Genomic DNA, 20,846 nt, shown 5'->3' on the forward strand with positions numbered 1-20,846 from the left:
TGTAATGAAAACTTTTAAAAAAATATTAAATAATACTATTTTTGGATCATACAGTATCTTACGAGATATACTATTTATTCATAAGATTTTCATTTTATTTGTTCATCCGTCAGGCTATAGTGAGTATAGGCTTTAACGTATTTAGCCTATTTTAATTAACGTATTTTAGCCTTTAACGTATATCAGTATAGGCCTACAGCAAAGTAAAAAGAGTTTGGGCTCATAAAATAATCCCCCAAACAGCTGTCAAAACTGACCAAAAACAATACATTTTATTCTGTCACTAATTGATATATATATATATATATATATATATATATATATATATATATATATATATATATATATATATATATATATTCATCACAATGGAAAATGTTTTTCTTTTTAGAATATTTGTTAGTGATGCATGCAATGATTACAGAATTTTAAAAAAAATGCAAAGAATGGCAATGACTGATTTTTTAAATCTCTTTCACAATTGCAAAAAGAGACTGAAAGGGGAGAAGCACAGCTTCATCTGGCAGAGAAACAACTGAATCTGACCAAACTGCAGCAAACCAAGGCCAATGACTTGAGATCCGCCTCCTAAAGGCCACGCTCAGACAAGCTGTTCTCTCCACATCAGATGAGGAAGTCTGAGATTATTGTGGAGTTTTTGACATTAACTCTTTTTTTTATTTACATCTATATTTGAAACTTGTTATAAATAAACTTGTTATAAATATCCTCAATATACAGTGTTGTAGGTCTCAAATGAGCAGACTTTATTAATTTATTATTATTTATTATTATTATTATTATTTTAATAATTATTAAATTTTCTTAGTTTTCATTTCAAATAAATATCATATCCTGTTTGAGCACTGGTTATCCAGATTTAGTGATCCTGAAAAGTTCCTATCCAGATCAGATGGATCCAATCCGATGTTGCTTTGAAAAACTGGCTCAAAAAGTAAGCTGGATTACGTGATCACGGATCGCAAAAACAGGATTACTAAATCCGGATCAATTTTATCCGGTTTAAACCTTTTGAAAAACCGGGCCCAGAGTTTCATCTAATTCGTATGTTTAATTTTTAACTTTCGACTTCTGTTTTAATGGGGTTTGAAACCACATGGCAAACGGAAAGAAAAACTTCCGCATTTCGTTACTCAGTGGTTCTTTAAGGTAATCAAAAATTGCTGTTTTTACATGGTAGACTCTTAATAAGAGTATTATTTTAATCATAATAAAATCGGAGTATGGGATAAATGCCGAAGCATGCTAATAAGACTTTTAATTTGCCAGTAACCTGGGTTAAGCGCTTCCGGCTAATTGAATGCCAATGCACAATCCGGTGTGTTTAAGGTCTGTTTCCTTTAAAATTAGCGATCCCCACTGGCTGAGTGATATCCGATTTAAAGTGGGTCTCAGATTGTACAAGAAGCACTGCATTAAATTACATTTCCCCTGCCATGTCTTTATAATATGAGCATTTATTTTAACCCAGTATATTCAATGGAGCTTCTGCGTTAGTCTGCCGATTCTGACGGGCGCGTGCGAGTAAACGGCTTTTTGTCTCATCTTACGCTTGAGCAACTAAATAATTGCTAAAGTTTATTTAACTGAATGTATTTTAATGACATTACAACATCGATGCTGTATAAGGAACCGTATAAAATGGAAAAAAGTTCACAATAACAGGTCACCGGAAGTGTATCAGGATGGGAACAGCACTAGCTCGGCATATACCCTATTGGTGTTCATGTAAATGAAGTGCCAGATGACGTCGCAAGCTGTCAAAGTCAGCGCATTCCTCTTCCTTTCAGGACAAACCCTCCAATTATAGCATACCCAATTCACCTGTACCGCATGTCTTTGGGCTGTGGGGGAAACCGAAGCACCCGGAGGAAACCCACGCGAACGCAGGGAGAACATGCAAACTCCACGCAGAAATGCCAACTGAGCCGAGGCTCGAACCGGCGACCTTCTTATTATACAATTAATCAAATATATTTATATTCAATATAAATTGTAATAAAGTGTCATTTTAAATAACTCTGGATCGTAATTAAAATCCCATAGAGCCTCTAAGCCACAATAATGTGACACGAGTCACGTGACATAACCCACTGACTGGTAACTTTTGAATCTTTGATGCGACATCCATACTGAGTAACTCTGTGGGTCGAAAAGAACAAGAAGGCAGAAAAGGCTGGCAGTGGCGTCATTATCGCAAAGTATTTAAGATTTGTTCAAAAAGACATGAGGTTCTATAGGCTAACTGGCCGCATTAGCCGAGACGTCCTGTATATTTATTGACTTGTCCAGTACATGACCTCCCTTTCCCTATTTTTTACTTTTTTTTTTTTTAAATAACTGTCCGATGAAGGCTTTAGTGGCAAGCGGAGTCCTCAACTGTCAGATGTGACTTCACAGCAAAAGGCGCTAATCCCATCACGTCTGTGTTTTTGAGGCTGTTTAGTCACTTCATTCGTTTGATTCTGATTGGATGTAAATCTGATTGCTCAAACCTCTTCAGACGGTGATCTGGGATGCATTCCAGATGAAACTGGATAGGTCTAATCATTTTTTTAGACCAAATGAATATAAACAATCATATTTATATTATTATATAAATAATATATAAAAATGTAATTAATATATTATTATATAATGATGTTATTATTTTTTGCATTGTATTTAATGTGTTTTGAATGCAAATGCCACTTTATTTAAAGAACAAATAAAATAGTGTTGACTTATCATGCATGTTATGGATGTTTATTAAAAAGGTCCCACTTTATATTAGGTGTCCTTAACTACTGTGTACTTGAATCAATTTTTTTTTTTTTTTTTTTAAGAGTGGGTTAATGTGTAGGGAATGGTCAACAGTGTATTTACAATTGTAATTACAGAAGTTAACTACAGATGTAATAACATACATGTATTTAATCAAGCATAAGTACTCAATAAATACATGTATTTACACAATAAGTACATTGTAACAAACTATTAATTCCTGTGTAAGTACATATTAGTTAAGGCCACAATATAAAGTGGGACCATTAAAAACAAGTTATGTAATTTCAATTGTTCCGGACCTTTGACCATAATAAAAATTCAGATTTGGACCTTTTAATGTAGACATCGAGAACCCCTGATCTACTTTCTCTTGTACAGTTCAGCTCGGAGTAGGATTAGAGCAAAACTAGTATAGCGTGCTAAACACGACCATCTGCATCTCTGCCATTCAGATTCAGGCAATATTGCAATTAAACTTGACCTCATTCAAGTTGAACTGTCCGCTGTGCATTTCTGTGCATTCTGCTTTAGATGAATGCTTTAGATAATGTGTCTACAATAGTGTCCGCTTTCTTTTTTAATTCATTCAGCTGATCTCCAGGTCTGATGAGAGTACTTTTAGCTTATCTTAGCATAAATCATTAAATTGGATTAGACCGTTAGCATCTCGTTAATGGCCAAATCTGTGCCAATTTTACTATTTAAAGTTGGACTCTTCTGTCATTCAGCCATATCATAGTCAGCCGTATCATATAGTCATATCAGCCTGGAAAATAACGTTTCATTTTCCATTGGTCTTAGTATACAGAAGAGCCGACCTTAAAATAGGAAAATTATCAAAATAATTTTCCTGCAAGATGCTAATGGTCTAATCTGATTCAATGATCTGTGCTATATGGAGCCAGATCAGTCTCAAAAATAATACATGTCCGAAATAAAACTCTCTAAAATCCAGTTCGTAAATTCAAAACACAGTTAATCAATATTCAATAGTATCTGGATGCAGCCTTTATGATGCAAGCTGAAATTGCATCGCTCAGAGACGCAATATCAGACACATTGCACTCAATGGAGCTACAGTAGTGACGCCACTGTGAGGGATAGGGGTAGGGGCGGGGTTAGGTGAGCACATTCAAAAGAATTATATGCAGCTCAGAATGCATCTGTACTGAGTCTGCAGCCAGACCCCTCTAAAAATATTTGTAACTTTTACTTGTTAATTTACAAATTGTGTATTGAATTTACAAATTGGAATCGTGCATTTATGAATTGTTTCGAATTTACGAATTGGTTTTGAAGTTACGAATTGGATTTGCATGTTTAGGAAAGATGTATTGAATTTTCGAATTGGATTTGAGCATTTGTGAATTGCGTTTTGAATTTACAAATTGGATTTGCGTGTTTATGAATTGTGTTTTGAATTTATTAATTGAATTTGTGCATTTATGAATTAAATTTGCGCATTAATGAATAGTGTTTAGAATTTACGAATTAGATTTGTGCGTTTATGAATGGTGTTTTAAATTTACGAATTGGATTTAGACATTCATGAATTGTGTTTTGACTTTACAAATTGGACTTGAATTGGATTTGTGTGTTTTGAAGGATATTTTGAATTACTAATTTGATTTGCACAATTAGAATGTGTTTTGAATTTATGAATTGGATTAACGCGTTTATGAAGGATGTTTTAAATTACTAATTTGATTTGCGAATTTACAAATTACATTTAAAATTTATTAATTGTATTTGCATATTTATGATTCCTGTTTTAAATTTACAAATTGCAGTTTAAATTAATGAATTAGATTTGCTCGTTTATGAATGGTGTTTTGAATTTACGAATTGGATTTACTTGTTTGTGTAGGATGCTTTGAATTACTAGTTGGATTTGCGCATTTAGAAATTGTGCTTTGAATTTATGAATTGGATTTGCTTGTTTATGAAGAATGTTTTAAACTACTAATTTGATTTGCACATTTAGAAATTGTGTTACGAATTTACGAGTTGGATTTGCGCATTTATGAATTGTGTTTTGAATTTACGAATCGGAGGAGGCGACACAGTGGTGCAGTAGGTAGTGCTGTCGCCTCACACCAAGAAGGTCGCTGGTTCAAGCCTAGGCTGGGTCAGTTGGTGTTTCTGTGTGGAGTTTGCATGTTCTCCCTGCGTTCGCGTGGGTTTCCTCCCAGTGCTCCAGTTTCCCCCTCTGTCTAAAGACATGCGGTACAGGAGAATTGGGTATGCTAAAATTGTCCATAGTGTATGAGTGTGTGTGGATGTTTCCTAGAGATGGGTTGCAGCTGAAAGGGCATCCGCTGCTTAAAAACTTGCTGGATAAGTTGGTGGTTCATTCAGCGGTGGCGACCGCAGATTAATAAAGGGACTAAGCCGAAAAGAAAATGAATTCATGAAATGAATTTATGAATTGAATTTGCTTGTTTATGAAGGATGTTTTGAATTACTAGTTTGATTTGCGCATTTATGAATCGTGTTTTAAATTTACAAATTGCATTTTAAATTTATGAATTGGATTTAAGCAGTCATGAATTGTGTTTTGAATTAATGAATTGGATTTGTACATTTATAAATCGTGTTTTAAATTTACAAATTGTGTTTTGATTTTCGAATTGGATTTGCGTGTTCATGAAGGATGTTTTGAATTACAATTGGATTTGCGCATTAATGAATTGTGTAAATGTCAATTGTAAAATGTTTTAATTTTTGAGACTGATCTGGTTCCATAGTGCTAAGCTAAGCTAAAAGTACTCCACCAGACCCAGAGATTAGCTGAATGGAATATATGGAATATATATATTTACCAAATAGGTAAAACTCAACCGTTTAACTCTAGGGAAGCTGTAAAATTAGTCTATTTAAAAAACAAAAATAAAATAAAATAAAACAGTTGAGTGTTTCTTTAAGTCAAATAGCAATTTAAAACTTGTATTCTGATCCCTGCAAAGAATGGACAAAATAAAAAAAAAGGTTGTTTAGAAGGGAATTGGAGAAGGAATGAACAGTGTGCACTACCTGGCATGATTGATAATCTCAGCAGAGAGAGTGATCTGATAATCCTCAAGCACAGAATCTGGCCTCAGCTGACCGCGACTGACTGGACATGCTCAAAAACACACAGCCAACATCTGAAATCCCACACAGATACATGCTTTCACATGCACACAGAGAAAACACAGCTGCCCTGACACGTCAGACATTTGCCCAAACACACTCTTTCAGACTGGGGTATTGACAATGCATCATCTACTTTAAGATTGTAAATTATGGAGTCAATCCATGGTCTAAATGGACGCTTATATACTGTATTCTGGGGGGTGTATTAAGGTGCTCGATATAAAATTATTAGTGCTGTAAAAAAAGTCCTTGAATTTGGTGTCCATGAAAAATGGGAATGCTGTTATGTTTTAGAATATAACAACAAACATTATTATTATTTACATTCATCTGAGCGTGTCCTCTTGTTCTGCAGGTAAGAATGATATATTTGGAGAGATGATCCACCTTTATGCGAAGCCCGGTAAGTCAAACGCAGACGTGCGAGCACTCAGTTACTGCGACCTGCACACCATCCAGAGAGAGGAGCTGCTGGAGGTGCTGGACATGTACCCCGAGTTTGCTGATTATTTCCTAACAAACCTGGAGCTTACCTTTAACCTGCGGGATGACAACACTAAGGTAGAAATCAGACCAAAGAAGAAGAATACATACTGTACAAAACATTAGACTTCATCACTGTGCTCACTTCTGTTCAGGCCACCTATTCACAGAGCAGTGATTCAGATGGAGAGGAAAACAAGAGTCGCAGGAAGATCTCCGTTAAGAGGAAATCATCACAGGGTACAATCTGTTCATTAAACAGCTCATTTAGATTTTAATTTTAAAATGTTATTATATTGACTTATACTAACAGATATTTACCCAATATTTTACTGAATATGCCTTGATTTTAATCTATATTTACCCAGTATTTTAGCCAATATACCCTAATTTTAACTGATATTTAGCCAATATTTTACCCAATATATACTAAATTTAACCGATATTTAAAGAATATTTTACACAATATACCCTAATTTTAATCGATATTTAACCAATATTTTAGCCAATATACCCTAATTTTAACCGATATTTAACCAATATTTTACCCAATATATACTAAATTTAACCGATATTTAAAGAATATTTTACACAACACACCCTAATTTTAACCGATATTTAACCAATATTATACCCAATATACCCTAAATTTAACCAATATTTTACCCAACACACCCTAATTTGAACCGATATTTAACCAATATTTAACTCAATATACCCTAATTTTGACCGATATTTAACCAATATTTTACCCAATATATCCTAAATTTAACCAATATTTTACCCAACACACCCTAATTTTAACCGATATTTAACCAATATTTTACCCAATATACCCTAATTTTAACCGATATTTAACCAATATTTTACCCAATATATACTAAATTTAACCGATATTTAAAGAATATTTTACACAATACACCCTAATTTTAACCGATATTTAACCAATATTTTACCCAATATACCCTAATTTTAACCGATATTTAACCAATATTTTACCCAATATATACTAAATTTAACCGATATTTAAAGAATATTTTACACAATACACCCTAATTTTAACCGATATTTAACCAATATTATACCCAATATACCCTAAATTTAACCAATATTTTACCCAACACACCCTAATTTTAACTGATATTTAACCAATATTTTACCCAATATACCCGACTTTTACCGTTATTTAACCAATATTTTACTCTATATACCCTAATTTTAACCGATATTTTACCAATATTTTACCCAAGATACCCTAATTTTCACTGATATTTAACAGATATTTCCCCCAATGTACCATAATTTTAACCAATATTTTGGCCGATATTCTCTAATTTTAACCAATATTTTACCAATATTTTACCAAATATACCCTAATTTTAACTGATATTTAATAGATATTTTACCCAATGTACCCTAATTTTAACAGATATTTAACCGGTATACCCTAATTCCTAGTGCTGGGTTGCTGCTGGCAGGGCATCTGCTGCAAAAAAACATATGCCAGGTTATTTGCCAGTTCATTCTGCTGTGGCAACCCCTGGTAAATCAGAAACTAAACCTAAGGAGAGTGAGGATATTTCTTTCCATTTAGACTCACACACCTGTTTTAGATCTTGAAAATGCATACATTGTACACAACAATAATACATAGAATCATTTGACTTAAAACTATTTGTACTCGATACATTGATACATTTGCCTTAAAACATTTCAGACATTGTTAGTCCTTAAAAAAAACTGAATATATATATAGTTTTTTTAAGGACTAACAATGTCTAAAATGTTTATATATATATATATATATATATATATATCATTTTTTTAACCGATATATCCTCATTTAAAAGTGTTTTTTTTTTTTTTTCAAATTAGTGTCAATCATGTTAGTCATAATCATTAGTGCGAACCAACACAATAATGATGGGCTGAAAACAAAATGTTATTGTGTTCCCGAACTCATGAATGTTTCATACTTGATCTTACGGTCCCGCAGGAGGAAGCCTGAGAGAAGCAGACAGTGAGAGCCGGAGGGAGCGTCGGGAGTCCCGTCTCAGCTCTAAGAGAAGCTCAGAGGAGCGTTCGGCCTCTAGAGACGAGCAGCAGAGGATCCTGGGAGCTGCCATCATGGAGGATCCACCTGTTCAGAGCTGCTGCAGTCCTGCCTGTGAAGACAAGGACAAACGCACATACGATGGTGAGGATTCAGGTTCCTCTTAACATCAATGACCAAACTGACTGTTTTTGTTGTCCGTTATGCAGTTTCTACAGCAAACATATGGTCACAAATACTGTTGAAGTATTATTATTAGTAGTAGTATTAATATTATTAAATTCTTTTTTCCATATATTTAGTGTATATGGGTTTTTTTTTTTTTTTTTTTTTCTGGAGAAAGTCAATTTTTTTTTGTTTGGGCAAAAAAAAAAAAATCATGCAAACAGACATCCATACATTTACAAATATAGGGGTTGGACAATGAAACTAAAAGGCCAATACAGCATCAATATTGTCTGGGGAATGAAAGATACAAGTCCTGCATAGTGGCCAAAGGGATTTTGAGCCATTCTTCTTCAGAAAAGTGTCCAGGGGACTTATGTACAAAGACTTGCACTGAATTAATACTAAAACATAGCGTACGGACAAAGCTTTAAATGCCAGTACGCAGCAAAAAAAAAAAAAAAGATGTATGAAACACTGCGTACATGGAATCCTACGCATATTCTCTTTGCACATCTGAACTAACGTAAAAGTGAGCGCACGTGCACAAGCACAAAATTCAATTCAAATCAATTCAGCTTTATTTGTATAGCGCTTTTACAATGTAGATTGTGTCAAAGCAGCTTCACATAAATGGTCATAGTAACTGGAACAGTGTAGTTCAGTTTTTAGTGTTTAAGTTCAGTTCAGTTTAGCTCAGTTCAGTGTGGTTTAAAGTCATTACTGATCCGGCCACAGACAAGCTGAATAATGCCCGCCACACCCTGGAGAATGACCTCCACGTGCACAAACAAAAATAGGCAATCACGCAGTTATCATGGGATCAAATCAGAACGGAGATTCCACTAGAATCTTGCAGCTCTTTATCATTGGTCATTATCATTAAGTGGAATAGAAATATTTATAGAAACCAGTAGACCTATACATAATATTATTGTTGTTGTTTTACGATATGTTTGATAAAAAAAAACAAGAATAATTGGCGACTCATATTAACCTTATTTTACATCTACAGAATCGTGAGAAAATTGTGATCTTTTTTTTAAGCAAAAAAAAATTGCGATTGTCATTTAGCCAGAATCATGCTGCTCTACTCGCAGGACGTTTGTTTGGACAACTATTATAGAGTATTCACACAAAGAGAGCATGCATAGTTTGTGAATGGACTTGTGTGACTCTGATACAGTACGGGTCGCAGACTTGAGGCACGCGCAAGTTGGTTATTCAATTCAATTCAGCTTTATTTGTATAGCGCTTTTACAATGCAGATTGTGTCAAAGCAGCTTCACATAAATGGTCATAGTAACTGGAACAGGGTTTTTAGTGTTTAAGTTCAGTTCAGTTTAGCTCAGTTCAGTGTGGTTTAAAGTCATTACTGAGAGTCCAAACACTGAAGAGCAAATTCTTCGATGCGTAGCTCTACCGATCCTAAACCATGCAAGCCAGAGGCGACAGCGGAAAGGAAAAAAAAAACTTTATCGATAGGAGAGTGAAGAAAAAAACCTTGAGAGAAACCAGACTCAGTTGGGCACGACCATTTTAATTTCTCCGCTGGCCAAAAGTCTTGTGCAGAGCTGCAGTCCCCTCCCTGCCTCCTCCCCCGTATGAATATGCTAATGACTCCACTTTGGCAAAACCAAACGAAAAAGCAATGGCAAAAGCAAGCAGGAAGAGAAACTTTGAACAGAATGTGAATTGGAGGCACTCCTATCGGAGGTAAACCAGAGAACAACTGTGTTATTTGCAAGTCCTCGGGAATTAATAACAAAAGGATAAAAATAGAGTGGGGGAGTTTAGCTGAGGTGGTTAATGCAATGGGGTCTGAACATCGCACTGTGAACGGATTAAAAAAGAAATGGTCCAATGTAAAGGTGCAGGTTAAGAGAAGAACATTGGCGGACCGTCAAAGTGTGGGCCAAACAGGCGGGGGAACAGGGGATGCTGAACTAACAGCCTTTGAGGAGAGAGCTGCCTCAATTGTAGGTGACACTTTACTGTCTGGAGTAGTATTGATGTATTAGAGAAACACTTTGTTAGGGCGGTATAGCAGCACCCCTCAGTTCTGATCAAGGCAGCTCCACCGGCATTTCAGCTGCCCGATGGCATTTGAGCATCACATATTATTTGCACATTTATTAAATGGAATTATTTCCGATTCAAGTATGCAAATTTGTCTTCAGATGGCGCCTTTATGGCAATATGCATGCAGTCGATCTCTCCGATTATATTGGGAAAACCTTAAATACCTGCAAGATATGCGAATGATCCTGTCCCATACAGCTGGCATTGCAAGGCTCAAACACAACTGGCTTAACCCCAAGCGGTCTGCCAGTTCCCTTTGGAAAGAACCTCTTGACAGGATACTTTGTTGGTGTGATACTTTGTAGCGTGCAATCTAACATAATTGCTTTTAGGAGTCGCCAATGGAAATAAAACAAACGTACACAAGAAATACACGTACGCCCAGTACCTAATTTGTGAATTGTGAGGTCCCGGAACAGATCAGGATAAGCCAGCCCAGTCACCAGACATGAACATTATTGAGCATGTCTGGGGTAAGATGAAGGAGGCATTGAAGATGAATCCAAAGGATCTTGATGAACTCTGGGAGTCCTGCAGGAACGCTTTCTTTGTCATTCCAGATGACTTTATCAACAATAATCAACTGGAGGTTATTATTTGTTGATAGGTGAAAAACTTTTGTCATGTTTATGACCACAAGAAAACAGATGGCAACTGATTTGCTAACTATTTAAACTGGATATGGTCTGAGGAAAAACAAAGACTGGTTTTACGCCTAGATTTAAAGATCTGTAGCATCTGCCTGAGGCGAGAACATTATGTACCAGATAATTCTTGCCATTTAGACTGGCACACTTGTTTTAGTTCTTGAAAAGGCTTAACTTTCACACTAACATGATACATTGATAAATTGTACGTTCGCTCTAAAACATTTTAGACATCATTAGTCCATATAACACTGCTCGACGGGGTATAAACGGAAAGCAGAGCTCAGACGCAAAAAAACAAAACAAAAAACAAGTATTGATCGAATCAGTCTGCTCCTAAATCCAGAGCTAAAGCATACGAAGAGAGAGAAAGAGAGAGAATAGTAAAACAGGGTCTTTCAGAAGCTTAAGGCCCAGTGCGGCCCGTTTTACAGGCTTTAGGAAAATCCAGCGAGCAGCTCTTCTCTAACTCTCCTCAATGAGCACACAAAGTTCCCTCCGGCCACAGACAAGCTGAATAATGCCCGCCACACCCTGGAGAATGACCTCCACGTGCACAAACAAACGTAGGCAATCACGCAGTTATCATGGGATCAAATCAGAACGGAGATTCCAATAGAATCTTGCAGCTCTTTATCATTGGTCATTATCATTAAGTGGAATAGAAATATTTATAGAAACCTGTTGACCTACACATAATATTATTATTGTTGTTGTTTTACCGTATGTTTGAGAAAAAACAAGAATAATTGCCGACTCATATTAACCTTATTTTACATCTACAGAATCGTGAGAAAATTGTGATCTTTTTTTAAGCAAAAAAAAATTGCGATTGTCATTTAGCCAGAATCATGCAGCTCTACTCGCAGGACGTTTGTTTGGACAACTATTATAGAGTATTCACACAAAGAGAGCACGCATAGTTTGTGAATGGACTTGTGTGACTCTGATACAGTACGGGTCGCAGACTTGAGGCACGCGCAAGTTGGTTATTCAATTCAATTCAGCTTTATTTGTATAGCGCTTTTACAATGCAGATTGTGTCAAAGCAGCTTCACATAAATGGTCATAGTAACTGGATCAGGGTAGTTCAGTTTTTTGTGTTTAAGTTCAAACAATGAAGAGCAAATTCATTGATGCGTAGCTCTACCAATCCTGAACCATGCAAGCCAGAGGCCACAGCGGAGAGGGAAAAAAAACTTCATCGATAGGCAAGTGAAGAAAAAAAACCTTGAGAGAACCAGACTTAGTTGGGCAAGACCAATTTAATTTCTCTGCTGGCCAAAAGTCTTGTGCAGAGCTGCAGCCTCAGCGAAGACTCGTCTGTCCCAGGAGCGTCACTGTAATCAGTCTCACTCCCCCATGACCAGCGCAGCAGCTGCTCAGGATACGGCCTGGTCCCGGATATGGAAACCTTGGGATCATGTCGTCGCTGGTCTTGGATCCAATCAGTGACTCCACATAGTCTGAGGACCTCGGGATGAGTTTACCCAGGTTTAAATGGAAAAAAAAAAGAAAATAATTAGCATAGCTGCTGTTTATAGTGTATATAAACGAGATGCAGAAACTTGTGTGGTTATTATAACCATCGTTACCTTTACATTTGCATAACTGTTTGCTTTATGCAAGAACGTGGTCCCAGTTGATGCGGAGTGGTTGGAAATTTAAGCCACAGTTACGTCTGTAATTAACAGCGAGTCTGTTTTTGTAGTTCGATAGCCTGTTCAATCACAGAAATCAGGAAATGCCAGTACTACTTTAATTTTAATATGTCATTTAATTATTGAATCAAATAATTATAGAATAATATTTAAGTTAATTTTATCTCGCGGCCCACCTGCAGGATTGCTGAGGCCCACTTGTGGACCGCTGCCCACCAGTTGAGAATCTAAGTTAAACAACTTTAATTTGTATTTAGTTGAACTTAATGTGCAAAAATAACTAAAGCAGACTTAAAATTTATAGAAATGTATTTTATTTCAGCTACTGTAGTGGCAACTTGTCTTATTTTTCATGATGTATTAAAAAAAATGTGACTTGAAATTACTAAATGACAGTAAAAATGACTAATTTGAACTCTTTCCAACAGGAAAAAAAACACCAAAAATCAAGAATTCGTGATTAAATGCTGTCATGGCTTTGCAATCAAAATGTCATAATAATGAAAGTCAATGGGGCAAAAACAGCCCACAACATAACAAAAGGGTTGTACATTTGCCTACAGTTTTTGGAAATTTTCAAATCACTTTTCCAAAATACAGTATGTGCTAAAGTTTTCAGAGAGATGGGTTGCGGCTAGAAAAGCATCCGCTGTGTAAAAACGTGCTGGATAAGTTGGCGGTTCATTCCACTGTGGCGACCCCAGATTAATAAAGGGACTAAGCAGAGAAGAAAATGAATGAATGAATGAATAAATGAAAGAGTCAAAATAAGATTTGTCAGCAGAAATCATTACATTTGCTGAAACACAGAGAAGGTTGTGGCCAAATTAAGACTCAAAATCACCCCAGAGTGCATGAAAACACCCCCTACAGCACACAAGGGTTCAAATAAAAACCTGTTGCACATTTGAGTTGTCTGAAATGTCCCAGAATCCCTTGCGTTGGCCTCTCATCCATCTCTGACCATCCATGAAGGAGTATGAGAGTAATTTCTCTGCTCTGCTCATCTGTGGTGTAAACAGGAGCAGGTGTGTGTGTGAGATAAACACTGGCTTTAGTGTCTCTATTAGTCCTGAGACAGCAATAAAACACCAGCTGACACCAAGACAGAGGCTCTTTACACACAATACAACAGAGCAAACTGGAAATAATACATGCAACTGATAATGTCATCTTGCAAAGTAAAGACAGATTATTTAACTTATTACATCAAATATATTATTATTATATGCCGCCCTGTATATTTTCCCCTAAATTTCTGTTTAACAAAAAGATTTTATCAAAACATTAAACATACTTTTAATAACTCTTTTCATGTCTTTGCCATGATGACAGCATATAATATTTGACTAGATGTTTTTTAAGATACTAGTGTTCAGCTTAGTGACATTTTTGACATAACTAGGTTAATTAGGCAAGTCATTGTATAACAGTGGTTTGTTCTGTAGACAATCCAAAACATATACTGTTTAAGGGGGGTAATAATTTTGACCTTAAAATAGTTTTTAAAAAAATGTAACTGCTTTTATTCTAGCCAAAATAAATCAAATAAGACTTTCTCCAGAAGAAAAAATATTAAAGGAAATACTGTTAAAAATTCATTGCTATGTTAAACATCATTTGGGAAGTATTTAAAAAAGAAAAAATAAATACATAAATAACAGGAGGGCGAATAATTTTCACTTTAACTATAAATTAGTATATATATATATATATATATATATATATATATATATATATATATTTTATACATATATATATATATATATATATATATATATATATATATATATATATATATATATACATATATATATATATATATATACATATATATATATATATATATATATATATATATATACATATATATATATATATATATATACATATATATATATATACATATATATATATATATATATATACATATATATATATATATATATACATATATATATATATATATACAAATACATATATATATATATATTTTTTTTTTTTTTTTTTTTTTATATATGCCATATTTTTAATAGGAAGCTATACAATATTATATTTGTGCTTATACGTTAGATTAGTCAGTACTGAAGCCAAATCTGGAGCTTATCTGACAAAATAACTTACGATAACGGACCAAAAACTAATACAGCCAAATTTATGTTAGAGAAAAATATTCAATACAAATCTGAAAAAAGAGGAAAAACTAAAAAAAACAGGAAACATTTTGATGAAATTTTGTAGTTTGTAATTTAATTTTTTGCAATATTTAATTTAATTTAATTGTATTAAATTAATTGTATTATCTTTTGATAAATATGTTTGTTAACATATGTTTGTAAATAAACCTGTTTTGTTTTAATGCACCAAAATCCATTGCCTATATTCATTGAGAAATGAAGAAAAATGTTCATTTCCAAAATGAGGTGTACTAAATTATGCTGAGCACTATGCATGCATGCATGCATGCACGCACGCACGCACGCACGCACGCACGCACGCACATATATATATATATTCTTTAAACTACTTTAAAAAATGAAAGCAGACATTTTACTTCCATGCCTCCATGTAACATCTGCCCTCCTGTTAAACATTTATTCTTTTACAAATATTTCTTAAGTGTTATTTAATGGAGTAAGGAAATACAGTACTTCATATTTTATCTTCTGGAGAAAGTCTTATTTGTTTTATTTCGGCCAGAATGAAAGCAGTATTCATCCCTTTTTAAAACCATTTTAAGGTCAAAATCATTAGCCCCTTAAGCATTATTTGTTTTCGATTGTCTACAGAACAAACCACTGTTATACAATGACTTGCCTACTTAATCTAACTCAACTAGTTAAGCCTTTAAATGTCATTTTAAACTGAATACTAGTACCTTGAAAAATACCTAGTCAAATATTATGTGCTGTCATCATGGCAAAGAGAAAAAAAAATCAGTTACAGTATCAGAAATGGTGACGTGTGTGCTACTGGCCTGTTTCAGATCTGCAGGCTGGCAGATGGCTGTCTGAGAGTGTAAAAGCAGACACACAGGAGCGGTGCTGCGCTGAGGAGGAGGATCTGGACTGTGAAATCACATATGGAGAAGTGGAGAACAGACTGGACCAGCTGCAGGAACACCTGAGCAGGTAAAAACTCACATCAGACAAACACACACCTGCCCGATGACAATGAACAATGGCAACACAAACCTATAACAGCACATTTCTATAGTAATGCAAGTTACTTTCTGGGGCTGCACGATATTGGAAAAATCCCCCTAAAAAAAATCTGCAATACATAATGCGATATGAATACAATTTCACCAGATAACTTAAATACGCTACCTGATAAAAGTCTTGTCGTTGATCCCAGATGTAAGAGCAAACAAAAATAACTTGACTTCTAGTTGATCATTTGCAAAAGCGACAGGTTTTCTGATGAATCATCTGTTGAACTGCATCCCAATCATCACAAATACTGCAGAAGTCCTACTGGAACCCACATGGACCCAAGATTCTCACATAAATCAGTCAAGTTTGGTGGAGGAAAAGTCATGGTTTGGAGTTACATTAAGTATGAGGGCGTGCGAGAGATCTGCAGAGTGAATGGCAACATCAACAGCCTGAGGTATCAAGACATTTGTGCTGCCCATTACATTACAAACCACAGTAGAGGGCAAATTCTTCAGCAGGATAGCGCTCCTGCTCATACTTCAGCCTCCACATCAAAGCTCCTGCAAGCAAAGAAGGTCAAGTTGCTCCAGGATTGGCCAGCCCAGTCACCAGACATGAACATTATAGAGAATGTTTGAGGTAAGATGAAGGAGGAGGCATTGAAGATGAATCCAAAGAGTCTTGATGAATTCTGACTTTGTATTCTATACTGGACATTATTTCTGTTCAGTGACAAGACTTTTGTCTAAGCTTTTGTCTGTCCTAATGAAATAATTTAAAATTAAGGCATGATCATATTTTACTGTGGTAAAATAAGTGTAATCTAGAGGCCTTTGCCTTTCATATAAGCCACTTCTGATACCAAATGATCAACTAGAAGTCAAATGTTTATTAGTTGTTCCTTAAACTTGGATAGGCGACAAGACTTTTGTCAAGTAGCGCAGCTCAATTTGAAAAGAACTGATCATTTTAGATTGACTGGGGGGAATTTGTAAATGGGTAAATCAAACTTAAAATGTAATAAACAATCTACAAGCAGGCGACGAAGTGGCGCAGTAGGTAGTGCTGTCGCCTCACAGCAAGAACCTCGGCTCAGTTGGCGTTTCTGTGTGGAGTTTGCATGTTCTCTCTGCATCCGTGTGGGTTTCCTCCGGGTGCTCCGGTTTCCCCCACAGTCCAAAGACATGCAGTACAGGTGAATTGGGTAGGCTAAATTGTCCATATTGTGTGTCTGTGTGTGTGTGTGTGTGTGTGTGTGTGTGTGTGTGTGTGGGTGGATGTTTCCCAGAGATGGGTTGCGAATGGAAAGGCTGGTGAAAGTGGTTGAGATCAAATGTGTGAAAATGAAAACAAACGAGAAGCGTTTTAAAGGGGGCGGGGCATGCCAGATACTAGAGAGCATTTGATTGGTCAGAAGATTTGATTAAAAACTTAGGGCGCACTCACACTATACTATCCGAACCGTGCTCAGGCCCGTTTCCCGGATCGTTTGAGAAATGTGCACTCTTAATCGGGCTCAGGTGTGGTTCAGTTGGCTGGCCGACTTTGTAACAAAATCCTGTTATAACAAGAAAATACCTTTTATAACAATATTAAGTGGGAAAAAAATAATAGCCTATAGTAGGCTAGCCTGTGTGTGGCAGCATTGCGTTACCGAGAATGAGTCGGTCTATCTGGTTTCAGAATATAAAAAGCAAGCTTGTATTTGTTTTTGTTTTCTGGTGATTTTATTTTTGTTGTTTGAAATTAAAAAATGAAAGTCAAATGATTTTTTAATTTTGTTTTTTCGTTTTTCACCATTAAAAAAAAGAGCCGTTTTTTTTTTTTTTTTTTTTAATTCAAAAACGAAAATGAAAAAATGGCTCGTTTTTCGTTTTTTAATATCCGTTTCTAAAATGAAAATCCAGTGACCAAAAGAGACACGGACCATACGCCCTAAAGTATGAGGTGATGTGGTGATGTGAAAAAAAAAAAAAAAAACAATTGTTGATCCATTTAGGCTGAAGTGACAAACTGAAAGCAAGAAAACACTTGTTTTCATTAGCGAGAGGAGGACGAGTCTCCTCCGGTACATTACACTGTGTTTCCAGGGCATCTGTGCACTAAAACAATTTACACTAACCAAACGCGTACCCGCAATAAACATTACTAAACTAAACATTGCTTGTGGCTATCATTCACATGCACATGAAAATTAGCCTCAGCTGACAAAACAATTTTAGATAACAGCAGTTGAATACACACACGCACACACACACAGGAGCAGCAGGGTGAGCAGAATCGCAGCAGGTGGTATTTTTAGCTGCAGTACTGGCTTAGACAGAAAGACGCATCAGGCAGCAAAAAGCCTGTATCAGCTGAGCTCCATATCACACACATCTTGCAGAACACAATCTGATGAAGCCTGACAAGCACACAGAAACAATTCAACATTCGATAATCATTTAAGATGACGCCTATTTTTGCAAGTACTATTATGGTAAATATGTATATTTTTAAATGGATATTTTATATATTGTGAGTGTTACACTCACCGGCCACTTTATTAGGTACACCTTACCAGCATAGGGTTAGACTCTCTTTTGTCTTCAGAACTGCCTTAATCCTTGAGATTTTGGTCCATGTTGACATGATAGCATCACGCAGTTGCTGCAGATTTGTCAGCTACACATCCATGATGCAAATATCTCCTTCCACCACATCCCAAATGTGCTCTATTGGATTGAGTTCTGGTGACTGTGGAGGCTATTTGAGTACAGTGAACTCATTGTCATGTTCAAGAGACCAGTCTGGGATGATTCGCGCTTTATGACATGGCCGGTTATCCTGCTGGAAGTAGCCATCAGACAGTGGGTACACTGTGGTCATAAAGGGATGACATGGTCAGCAACAATACTCAGGTACACCTCTTTTTCGGACCATTTTCTGTAAAACCTAGAGGTGGTTGTGCGTGAAAATCCCAGTAGATCAGCAGTTTCTGAAATACTCAAATCACCCTTCTTCCCCATTCTGATGCTCAGATTGAACTGCAGCAGATCGTCTTGACCATGTCTACTTGCCAAAATGCATTGAGTTGCTGCCATGTGATTGGCCGATCAAAAGTTTGCGTTAACAAGCAGTTGCACAGGTGTACCTAATAAAGTGGCCAGAGGGTGTATATACAGTACACACACAGTATATGACATTAATTCCAGTATGTCTGCCAGTTCCTGAATGAGCCTTCGTTATTTAGCAGTCATCTTCTTTGAAAAACATACCATGGAATGTTGCAACTGACCAATAAGAAGTGATTAATGTAATAATACATTTCACATCGTGAAGACTAATCTATTATAACAACCTCCTAGATGTACTTTATCCCTTACATACTGTAGCATTATATGAAACACTTCGCCATAAATGATTATCTGCATAACTTTAGGTCAAATCTTTAGTCAACATGACCACGTTTTGAACAGTAAGTTTGAAGCAAGACTAGCATCCTCCGTGCTGTCATCCTTTCTGATTTCGGTGTGAAATAGATGACATGCAGTCTCCCAAATTCAATCCATGCTGTGTATTTCTACACGCAAGATTTATGACAGCCTCAGTGCAGAGAGCTGGAGTTCACAGTGTGTTTTTCGCAGAAATAAGAGCTGAAACGCTGCCAGACGAGACTGTAAGAAAAGGAGGAGCGTCTTGTTCTTTTGTTTTTTCGGAGAGCTGCAGTTAATGGCTCGGGGCTTTAATGACTAGGTGTTCCTTACACACAGATTAAACTCATTGAATGCTTCATCTGAACTCTGATCAGCCCTTATATCAGCTATAAATGATAGGCCTGTCCTCGCTGTTACCTCCATTACCTGGATGAAAATATGAACTCTGCGTGTCCGTTTCAGAACATTGTTAATGAATAATGTAAGGTGCTGCTTCTGAAATGTGCATGAATGAACAGCTCGTACTGTATTTCCACTTGAAGCCTGGCTGATTATGTATTGTGGTGAAAGAGCTTTCAGAATTGATTCACAATTATTAAAGTAAAAGGTTATTGGTAACAAAGTGACCTTGATATATTACATGCTACAAAAAACAACAAAATAGGACTACACCACGGTACACTTAAAATAAAATGCATTATTTAATAACAGCTAGATTAAAAAATAATTTAATACAACTGCATAAATTAATGTAACATTGATATGTGCACAATTAAATGTCAGGTTTATAATAAATGAATATACTTCCACTCACTTCACACACACACACACACACACACATCCTGGATGTATATCATCTCACATATTACACAGCCACATGCCATAAAACTTAACAATTACACATAAAACATTGTTCTGAGCTGGGATAGTTTATTAATTCTTTAACTAAATGCAAAGCTGACAGAAACGAAAACAGCTGATGAAGCATACACTAACTTGCGCATTACTCTGTCACAAGATGGCACCAAACAGTCAAAACATGAATCTGACAGAAACTAAACCAGCTGGAAGGAGGATACACTAACCTGCACATTATGCAGACACAAGATGGCGCCAAACAGTAAAAAAAAACGCAAATCTGAAAGCAACTAAAACAGTTGAATAGAGCATATGCTAATCTAAATATAAAATAATAAACAAGATGGCGCCAAACAGTTAAAAAATGCAAATCTGCGAGGAACTAAAGCAGTTAAATGGAG

The 20,846-nt window shown here is 35.8% G+C and overlaps 1 protein-coding gene across 1 annotated transcript in view; it reads left to right on the plus strand.

Moving 5' to 3' along the window:
• LOC101883600 (potassium voltage-gated channel subfamily H member 7) overlaps positions 1–20,846 on the plus strand; it is a 186,171-nt gene that overhangs the window by 154,534 nt on the left and 10,791 nt on the right. Inside the window, exons 11-14 of the mRNA XM_073913232.1 lie at positions 6,278–6,483; positions 6,561–6,645; positions 8,402–8,602; positions 16,000–16,144. Coding sequence (XP_073769333.1) covers positions 6,278–6,483; positions 6,561–6,645; positions 8,402–8,602; positions 16,000–16,144 — 637 coding nt within the window. The remainder of the gene's footprint in view (positions 1–6,277; positions 6,484–6,560; positions 6,646–8,401; positions 8,603–15,999; positions 16,145–20,846) is intronic.

Source organism: Danio rerio, chromosome 9 (assembly GCF_049306965.1).
Source record: "Danio rerio strain Tuebingen ecotype United States chromosome 9, GRCz12tu, whole genome shotgun sequence".
Taxonomy (NCBI): domain Eukaryota; kingdom Metazoa; phylum Chordata; class Actinopteri; order Cypriniformes; family Danionidae; genus Danio; species Danio rerio.